We start from the raw sequence: 9,749 nt of genomic DNA, 5'->3' as shown, positions 1-9,749 counted from the left end.
GTTATTTTTGCACTAGAACAGGGCAACTCTGTGACATAATGGCACTTCAATGTGACCTCAGCGGGTCTGACTGCAGTATTTAGAGAATTGTTTGGTACAGTATGTTGAGTGAAAGATGAAGGAAAAAAAACGGACTGAAAGAAAGATAGGGTTCAGAATAACAGGGTTATTATCTGACTCTTAACCTCGCTTGGACGTCAGCCAACGTCTACAGGAGGATGACTATGACTGTTGGATGAAACATGAAAGTATTTAAGATTATGCAGATGGAAAGATGAGAGTTTTAGCATGTTGAAAGGATTGTTGGTGCAAATTTTTTATTATGTCTCATATCTGAGCCCATACTTTTAAGTGTTACTGCATATTCTTTATTACATATTTTAAATGTTTTGATGTTTCTTGATTGTCCCTGTGTGGCAAAAAACTGAGCCTCTGGAGAAAACCAAAATAAAAATTAAAACAATTTCGTTAAAAATCATGGTTTTCTTTGGTTTTTGGTGTGTTTTTGTTGCATTTTACACCACACACACACATCACTGAAGCTGTACCAGTAAAGTGACATTTAGGTTTGCACTTATATAAACTCTGCCTTAATGAAAACATTAAACATATGATATAGTACAGTACAATATACATATGATAGTAGTATGTTTATGTATCTAAAATGTTAAATATTATAATATATAATAAATATTAATTGTTTCATATATATATATATATATATATATATATATATATATATATATATATATATGAATGCAAAACTTGAATGCAAAAAAAAGTAAAAAATGACTAAATTATTGGTTCAATTCCAAAAGGATGAATAATAATAATAAAAAAAAATTTAAAACACGCCCCCTCTGTAGAAAGCGCGGAAAACATGGACAAAGGCGCCATCTATTCTTCAGATGTCCAATCAAGCCGCAGTGACGCATTATCAGCCAATCAGTGCAGACTCAGTTTCTGATAGACAGTTTTGACTAGCGAATCAGTAGTGCTCCTTTTAAGGGCGGGTCTTAATGTTCAGGAAATGGTGTCCAAGTCTTCTGCATGATAAGGTAAGCGTACATAGTTTTTATAAAATAAAGTAATTCACGAAAGATATGTCAGTAAAAATGTAATAAAAAATATCATCGTGCATGTTTACGTTTGCATTTTAAAAGGAAACATTATTTCTGATTAAACATTCCTGAAAATTACTACATATTTATTTTAGCCACATAGGCACCGTTGCCAGTGTGGAACTTATGAAAACTTATTAGTTTACGAAATGATTAGAAAGTCAATAGCAATGTTTTTATTTCATAAAAAGTGTGTCAAAGTAAACTGTTTGTAACACATGCTTCCCCATTCACCAGAGAATGCTGGTAATATTGTATAATATGTTGCTTGTGTGCATAGAGCGTAACACATCCAGATTTACTTTGTAGTGGTACTTATGACAACCATATTTTAGATGTAACAACGCTTTTGATCTTTTAGCTAGAGAGGAGGATGGATGCCACTCAGCAGATCGAAGATCCCTTCTCTGAAGAAGAAGAAGAAGAAGAACAGGAAGAGGAAGAGAAAGGAGCACCAGAAAGAGAGCAATTAGCAACACTAAAGGTGTTCAAAAATGACCACATACCAGAGACAGGTGAATACTCTTATTGACTACCTTACATGTTAACTAATATTAGAAACTAATATTATCTGTGCATTATTTAAGACATTGCCTTCTCTTTTTCTCTCTTAACATGTTCAATCAGAATTCCCTCTCTACATTGGAGAGAATGTCATCGGTCGCGATCCTGCTGCCTGTTCTGTTCTGCTTCCGACCCGATCTGTTTCCAATCGGCATGCTGTCATCTCCATCTCAGTATTCCGCTCTAGCAGCGATCGTTTCGGTAACGGTGATGATGTAGAAGCACTTTTATGGGACATGGGCAGTTTGAATGGAACCAGGAAAGGCAGATTCAAGCTGACGCCTCAGGTCCGATACGCTTTGACCGAGGGTGAGAGTGTGGTGCTCGCTGATGTGCCATGTCAATACACTGGCCTGAAGATCTCAAAGAAAGATACACGCATAACTCCAGAGAAAGAAGGTGTGTCCAAAATGGAGAAAAAAATAAGTCCAGCTTTATCAAGTAGTGACTCGGAAGGTGTGCAAAACAGGTTGAAGGTGAAAGAGAGGATCATTTTGCCTCCTGTGCCTTTATGGAGCCCTGAAGATGAACAACCCAAAATGAGTTCACCACAGTCTGAGATCACCCTGGTGCCTGAATCGGACTCAGATGGAGAGAGTGCGCCAGATGAGAGGAAAGATTTTGGTAGGTCAATTGGGATGCAAATAATATTACTGGAAGATTTAATAACACACTATTTTCATGTTTGCTTTCTTTTTTCTTTATTGCTGTAGTCTCAGACTCGGCGTCTTCCTCTCATCTGTGTAGCTCCACAAATTCATCATTCCTGACCCCTGCAAAAAAAGTCATTCCAGAGAGGTAAGTCAAATATGTTTTTTTAATGTTCCCTTCCAATCTTCCCTAAACTAGTCAACAAAAACACGTATTGTTGATGTTAACTGATATAACTTCATTGAAATTGTATTTTGTCATTATAAATACTTAAAATTCATCCAAATGTGATCGTTTGATGTGATACTCTCCATCATGTGTTTAAAATTTATTGGAAGTCAGTCTTGTAATAGTTTTCAATGAATTACACCTAGTCGCTTATTAAAAATTCATGGCCATTATTAAAGGAAATATTTTATGTGATAAATAAATCACTTTATACATATAAAAATGGAATTGGTCAGTTTGAAAGTTCATTGCATGTCTGCTGTTGCATGGCTGAAGGTTTAGTAGGTTAGTTATATACTGTCCTAAAAATCCAGCCATTTTAATAGAACTCCATGCAATCAAAAAATAGGGTTCAACTTGTTCACACAAACTGACCATGTAGTCCTACAGAAAGCTGTGTGGTTTAAAGTAACTTTAATGTAAGCTGCACTTCATATATTGTTAAACTATTAACAGTAGACATGTTTGCCCTTTTGTAATCACACATTAATGCTTTAAACTGTGCAGATCATAGTATATTATCTCCCAAAATATTAGCTTCACCATGTTTTTTTTTTTTTACTTATCAGTGAGGATGAAAGTTTCATCACTCCGTCTTTAGCCTCAATAGAGCGGTTCAGACTGAGGCAAAACCCTGATGAGCCTTGTTCAGTGTCATCTAAGCCTGGCCCTCTAGTCCTAAATCTGGACGGTGACGTTGATTCTGAAGAAAAGAACCTGGAGAAAAGCAAGCCTGAAGAAGAGGCTCAGCCTGAATTAGCTGCAAAGGTGGAACCAGTATCTTCATCTGAATTTCATATGGACAGTGATACTGATGTTGAGGAAGAGGAACTGGAGACAAGTAAGGCCGGACCAGAGGCTCAAGAAGCAGAAACTCTCGAGAAATCTATATCTTCAGTTGGGCTTCATATGGACAGTGATACTGATGTTGAAGAAGAGGAAGAGAAAAATAAAACTAAAACAGAGGCTCAGATTGAACAAGCACCAAAGGTGGGACCAGCATCTTCAGCTGACCTTCATATGGACAGTGATACTGATGTTGAGGAAGAGGAACCAGAAGCAAGTAAGACTGAACCACAGGCTCAAGAAGCAGAAACTCTTGATAAATCTGTCTCTTCAGTTGGACTTCATATGGACAGTGATACTGATGCTGAAGAAAATGAGGAAGAGAAAAGCAAGACTGAACCGAAGGTTTACACTGAAGAAGCTCCAAAGGTGACATCAGATCTTCATATGGACAGTGATACTGATGCTGAAGAAGATGACGAAGAGAAGAGCAAGACTAAACCCAAGTCTCACACTGAAGAAGCTCCAAAGGTGACATCAGATCTTCATATGGACAGTGATACTGATGCTGAAGAAGATGAGGAAGAGAAAAGCAAGACTAAACCCAAGTCTCACACTGAAGAAGCTCCAAAGGTGACATCAGATCTTCATATGGACAGTGATACTGATGTTGAGGAGAATGAGGGCTCTGTAACTGAAAAGGTCTCCAAAAATGAAGCCGTTACAGAAAGTCCTCCATCAGCAGCAGCACCACATACAGAATTTCACATGGACAGTGACACTGATGTTGAAGATGATAATCCCAAGAAGGTGTCAGTTGCAACAGAGGTCTCGCATGCCATTGGAGAGGGAAGTGATGTCAGGCCTACATCAGCTCCAGAGACAGAGCTCCACATGGACAGTGACACAGATGTAGATGAAGAGAATGAGGGCAAGGAAAAGGTGAAGGCCAGAAGTCTGTCAAACAGTGAAACGGATGATGAGGATCCTTTTAAACTTTTACCAGGCAAACCTGTGAAGGCCGCACAGAGTCACAAGGTTTCTCTAGGTAGCAAAGCAGAGCAATCAGAAGAGAGCACCTGTAAAAAGCAAGACCATCATTCTCAAGCAAAACCTAATCTTGAGGAACCAACCCAAGCTTTTGGCCACTTAGAAGAAGAGTGGGATTTACTGGCCACGCAAGCATACGGTAACCATCCCACTCACTTCCTTCTCATAATCTCATTCTTTTTTTTTTTTTATTAATTATAATATTCATTCATGTAGTTAGTACAGTTTAGTAAACAGTAAATCCTTAAAACATTTTATATTTTCTATGAAAGGGGTTTCAGACTTGGTTGCCAGAGTATGTTAATGGACCCATGATACGAATTGGCAAAAGTATTTTTATTTTTTCTTTAAAATAATAATTATAATTGGTTACAGTGAGGCATTTACAATAGAAGTCAATAGGGCTAATATGTGAGCTGCAAAACTATAGCCACAATCAATCAATATTAAACTACTAATGCTATCTACTACTAGCTACTACTACTTATTAATATATACAGAATCAATTAAATTCCTTGTATGGTATTGTGTTATATGCCAATTTTAGGACCTGCTGGAACCAGTGCTAGGCTCAAGCCAAAGCAGCTTGATCTTGAGGCTACACAGGCATATGGAACAGAGACAGACTGGGAGCCTCTGAACCATACCCAACCCTACTCCAACTTCTCAACTGCTGAAACTCAGCTCATTCCAGTAGCAAAGCCTGATGATGACAAGAAGGAGGAGGAAGATAAAGAGACACAAAATGACTCTCACCTTTCCACAGCAGATACTCTGATCATAGCCAGCACCCCAAAACGGGAGGAACAGACGCAGCCGTTTTCTCTCTTCACAGCCCAAACACAACTTGTCTGGGAGGGAGAAGACAAAGAGGCTTATCAGAATGAGCCCACCCAGCTCATGACCGACACCATTGAAGAAACTGAAGAGGGTGAGGAGGAGAACATGGAACGAGGTAGGAGAAACCATGGTGGAGAGACAGTACACAAAGGCAAAAACACCAGCTCCAGTTTTATAATTGCTGAAACTCAGCCCATGTGTGAGGAAGAAGAGGCAACAGATGCAGATCTGAGTGGGGATGGCTTTCAGAAACCAAGTACAAGACAACAGGCTGAGAAATATGATTCTGTACATCTTGCTGAAAACAACTTCAGCTCCCATCTCGCTATAGCTGAAACACAACCGATGTGTGAGGAGGACGACGCACCAGATCAGGACAAAGTGGTCAGCAGTAGTTTTATAGAGAAACCTTCCAGTTACCATGTCACCATCGCAGAAACACAGCCAATGTTTGAAGACGACGAAGCACCAGAGGATGATGTGAACAATGAGGTCAGGAAACGACAAACTGAGGGTGAGCCTGAACATCATATTGAGAAAGCCTCTACCTCCAATCGTACCATCCCTGAAACACAGTCTGTCGGTGGAAATGATGAAGAACAAGAGGAAGAGCTCAGCAGAAAGATGTCTATCAGAAAATCACACAGGTTTAGACCAAAAAAAGAGAAGGAAGTCCCACTACCTATAACAGAAACACAACCAATGTGTGAGGAAGAACAAGCTGAGGATCTGAAAAGTGAGGTTAGCTCTGGGAGACAACAAGCAACAAGATCTCCAGAACATGCTAAATCGGACTTGACAGCATGTATCACTGTTGCTGAAACGCAACCTATGTGTGAAGAAGAGGTACCATGTGAAGATCTGATTAATGCAGTTAGCACCAGACAGATAGATGCAGACAAATCCACAGAACCCCCAATACCCTCGAGCTCCCATATCAGCGTGGATGAAACCGAGTCTGTGCATAAGGAAGATGAAGGACAGGAAAAAGACCTCAGCAGCAAGATGGCAAGCAGACGTTCACGCAGGGGAAGACCAAAGAAAGATGATGAGGTAACACAAACTGCCGAGGCTGTTCATCAGACTATCACAGAAACCCAACCAATTCCTCAAAAAGTGATTGAAAGAGATGAAGATATGAACAGCGGAGTGAAAGCCAGGAGGTCCCGCAGAGGAAGGCAGATAAAAGAAGACTGCATTCACAATCCTGCTGAAGCTGCCGTCAGCTCCATTTCTATTAACACGGAAATGCAGCCTGTTCATGAGGACAGAACTGAAAGGGATGAAGATCTGAGTGGCATCGGATCCAAAAGACCCCGCAGAGGAAGACAAAAAGATGAAGGTGAACCTGCACAGTCTGCTGAACCAAACTCTGATCTCAGTGTGGTTGAAACACAGCCAATGGTTGAGGAGGACGTCCAAGAAGAAACTACTGTCAGAAGCAGCAGAAGACAGAAGAAAGACAAGACAGAAGTAAAGGAGAACACCCAAGAAGAACCTAGTGTCAGAAGCAGCAGAAGACAGAGGAAAGACAAGACCGAGGTGGACAGTGAGACAACTCTATCTAACAAAGTCCAAGGTAAAACTAGAAAAGGGCAGGAAGGAAAAAGAAAGAGAGGGAAAGTGTTGTCTGAGGACGAGGAAGAGAGTGTAGAAGAAAAAACCACAAGGAGAGGAACCAGACGGACAGGTATAAAACTGAAGTGTAGTGAAAAGGAAGAAGAGGAAAAATTGGAGGAGAGGAATGCCCAAGAAGAGGAGAGGATGGAGAAAGAGCTTAAAGAACGAGAGGAGACAGAGAGGTTAGAGACGGAAGAGAAGGAGATACTGGAGTACGGGAGAAAGGAACAAGAAGAACCTGAACAGAGAAAGAGGGCTGAATCTGAAATGAGACAAAAACTAGAAAGGGAGCACAAGGAGCTAGAGGAAAAAGAACGACTGAAAAGGGAAGAAGAGGAAAAAATGAGAATTCAGCGGGAAAAAGATAATTTAGAAAAAGAAGAGAGGGAGAGGTTGGAAAGGGAGAGGAGAGAACTAGAAGAACAAAGACGAAAAGAAGAAGAGGAAAGGATTCAGAGGGAAAAAGAGGAAAATGAACGATTAGAAAAAAAAGAGAAGGAGAGGTTGGAGAGGGAGAGGAAAGAAGAAGAAAGAATTCAGAGGGAGAAAGAAGAGAAGGAAAGGTTGGAGAGGGAGAAGAGAGAACTAGAAGAACAAAGACAAAAGGAAGAAGAGGAAAGAATTCAAAAGGAGAAGGAAAGATTAGAGGCGGAAAGAGAACAATTAGAAAAGAAAAGACAAGAAAATGAGGAAATTCAGATGAGAGAAAAAGAGCCAAAAAAGACGAAGGAGAGAAACCATAAGAAACTAAAGAATGAGGAGGACAAGACAGAACTAGAAGCTCCTCAAGTTGCTCTATCCAGACAAACACGCCGCTGCTCAAGTTCCTCTGTGAACTCGGAGCAGTCTGTATCCTCACAACAAGAGGTGTCCAGCCAGAGGGGACGAGGGCGAGGCAGGGGACGAGGCCGAGGGAAACAGACCGCTGATGAGCAACCCATCAGTGCTAGACAGTCTAGCAGGAGAGGACCAGCTAGTGCAGTTGAAGACACAGAGCAGGACTCCAATTCAACAACCCGTTCCCGATCCCGCTCCAGTTCTAGAAGTTCTGAAAGATCTGCTCAGAGTATCGGACCTTCGAACCAAGGGGCGAGAGGAAGAGGCAGAGGCAGGAAGAGTACAAAACTACCAGAACCGGAAGAAATTTCCCAAGCTAAAACTCCTGGGAAAGGCAGGGGAAGAGGAGGAAGGCGTTCTGGTGTGGAGAATGTAAATGTCGGAATGGACAATCAGCGTGAGCAAGATGCTGAGATGGTGGAAACCAACACTGCTGTACCCCAAACCAACAGCAGAGGTCGTAAGAGAACAGCCAACGCTAGCACGTCCCCTGAAGAGGCTCCTTCACCCACACCCAAGACTCCAAGGCGATCCGTGACTAGTCAGGCGCACAAGGTCACACGCAGCCTCAAATACGGACATTTACTAGCAGGTTTTATCACTTTGTGGCTGACACCAATCTGTCATCTTCTCTTTTAGGTGTTATTCACTGGGCTGACAGATGAGGACGGAGAAAGAGTGGTCTCCCGGTTAGGTGGATGTTTGGCAAAGGGAGTGAACGATATGACTCACCTGGTAACTGATAAAGCGAGACGCACTGTGAAGTTTTTGTGTGCTGTTGCCAGAGGGGTGCCAATCGTGACTCCTGAATGGCTAAAGAAGGTGAGGGAGTGCATATTAAAGGAATGCTCCTTGTACAACCTTGCCAAACCCAAAATCCAATATTCAAATCTGACTTTGAGCCTATAAAATGTTTGTTTGTCTAATGTGTCAAATGTTATTTATTCTTTATTGAACTGCAACTGTAACTAGTACTTTATTTTGAGCTCAACTCAAGCATGACAACATCCTCTTGTTCTCTTTCAGTGTGGAAAATCTGGCCATTTCCTTTCTACTGATGAATATATATTGAAAGATACCGAGCAGGAGAAAAAGTTTAGTTTCAGCCTACAGACGTCACTGCAAACTGCTCAAACTCAACCCCTTTTAAAGGTATTAGACCCTCACAAGCACATTAGCATATCAAGCCCTAGCCTCAAGTTGTACCATTCGCGTCGTATATTTTCTCCCCTAATTTTGCTTTCATAGGGTTATGAGATTCACGTAACCCCTTCTGTGATGCCGGAACCGTCTCAAATGAAAGAAATCATCACCTGTTGTGGAGCACGCTTCCTCCCCAAAATGCCCTCTGCTCACAAGGTACCCAGAACAAATGCATACATTCTTCTATTTCAATGCACATATTACATATTCTCATATTTTATTGCAATTTCTCCCTCTGTTAATTTAGGGACACACTGTGGTGGTGTCATGTGAGCAGGACAGGGCGCTTTGTGTTAAGGCAGTGAGTATGTCATTGCCCGTGGTCAGCACAGAGTTCCTATTGACTGGCATTCTGCAGCAGAGAGTTGACCTGCAGGCCTATTCTCTCACTTCCTCTCTCAACACGTCCAATCAGCCTGCGGACCCCAAAGCTGCTGCCAGGGGCCGAAGGAAGTAGTGTCAATGACATATGAAATGACTTCTTGTGTAATACAATTTTTCTGGTCTGTGATATCACTTGATAAATGCATGTTTCAGTACAGATTGCTTAAGATGAATATGTGACACATTATATATTAGTTTTATGAAGACAGTAATGGGTTAGATGAGATGCTGCTACACTTGTAACCACACACCCACTGATTGCTGTGAATGTGAGAGCTGGAGAGAGTGTGAGGTGGATGTTAATGAATGATGAGTCCTAGTGATGGGAGAATGAGCTCCTTTCATTTTTTAACGTATTACTTCAATAAACGCTTTCAGAGCCAAAATAAAGAAATATTGTGTGCTTTGCCCTCTTTTGCATTCAAAAACTGTACATGAAAAATGTAAGATAAAAAAGGTAAAATG

General features: G+C 41.1%; 1 protein-coding gene across 2 annotated transcripts; it reads left to right on the top strand.

Annotated features, from left to right (window-relative positions):
• The first annotated feature begins 1,014 nt into the window (after positions 1 to 1,014).
• On the top strand, positions 1,015 to 9,675 carry LOC113116424 (mediator of DNA damage checkpoint protein 1-like). 2 transcript variants are annotated; one of them, XM_026284586.1, is made up of 10 exons: positions 1,015 to 1,058; positions 1,483 to 1,636; positions 1,749 to 2,309; positions 2,399 to 2,483; positions 3,134 to 4,539; positions 4,948 to 8,252; positions 8,337 to 8,519; positions 8,724 to 8,849; positions 8,946 to 9,056; positions 9,148 to 9,675. In XM_026284586.1, exons 1-10 carry the CDS (start codon positions 1,020 to 1,022, stop codon positions 9,355 to 9,357), a joined length of 6,180 nt encoding a protein of 2,059 aa, XP_026140371.1. In that variant the 5' UTR covers positions 1,015 to 1,019; the 3' UTR covers positions 9,358 to 9,675. The 2 variants fall into 2 exon arrangements, with proteins under 2 accessions (XP_026140371.1, XP_026140372.1); XM_026284587.1 differs by having other exon boundaries at positions 1,022 to 1,058; positions 1,487 to 1,636.
• The last annotated feature ends 74 nt before the right edge of the window (positions 9,676 to 9,749 follow it).

The sequence above is a fragment of the Carassius auratus genome, chromosome 16, assembly GCF_003368295.1.
Source record: "Carassius auratus strain Wakin chromosome 16, ASM336829v1, whole genome shotgun sequence".
In the NCBI taxonomy this organism is placed as follows: domain Eukaryota; kingdom Metazoa; phylum Chordata; class Actinopteri; order Cypriniformes; family Cyprinidae; genus Carassius; species Carassius auratus.
Note: the sequence above shows the minus strand (reverse complement) of the source record. Positions and strands in the feature narration are given on the sequence as shown.

Bases quoted from the DNA above. Each gene is read 5' to 3' on its own strand.
- LOC113116424 (XM_026284586.1), top strand. From the start codon at position 1,020: ATGTTCAGGAAATGGTGTCCAAGTCTTCTGCATGATAAG. The intron at 1,059-1,482 runs GTAAGCGTACAT...TTGATCTTTTAG, and splicing joins CAAGTCTTCTGCATGATAAG to CTAGAGAGGAGGATGGATGC. The intron at 8,850-8,945 runs GTATTAGACCCT...TTGCTTTCATAG, and splicing joins AAACTCAACCCCTTTTAAAG to GGTTATGAGATTCACGTAAC.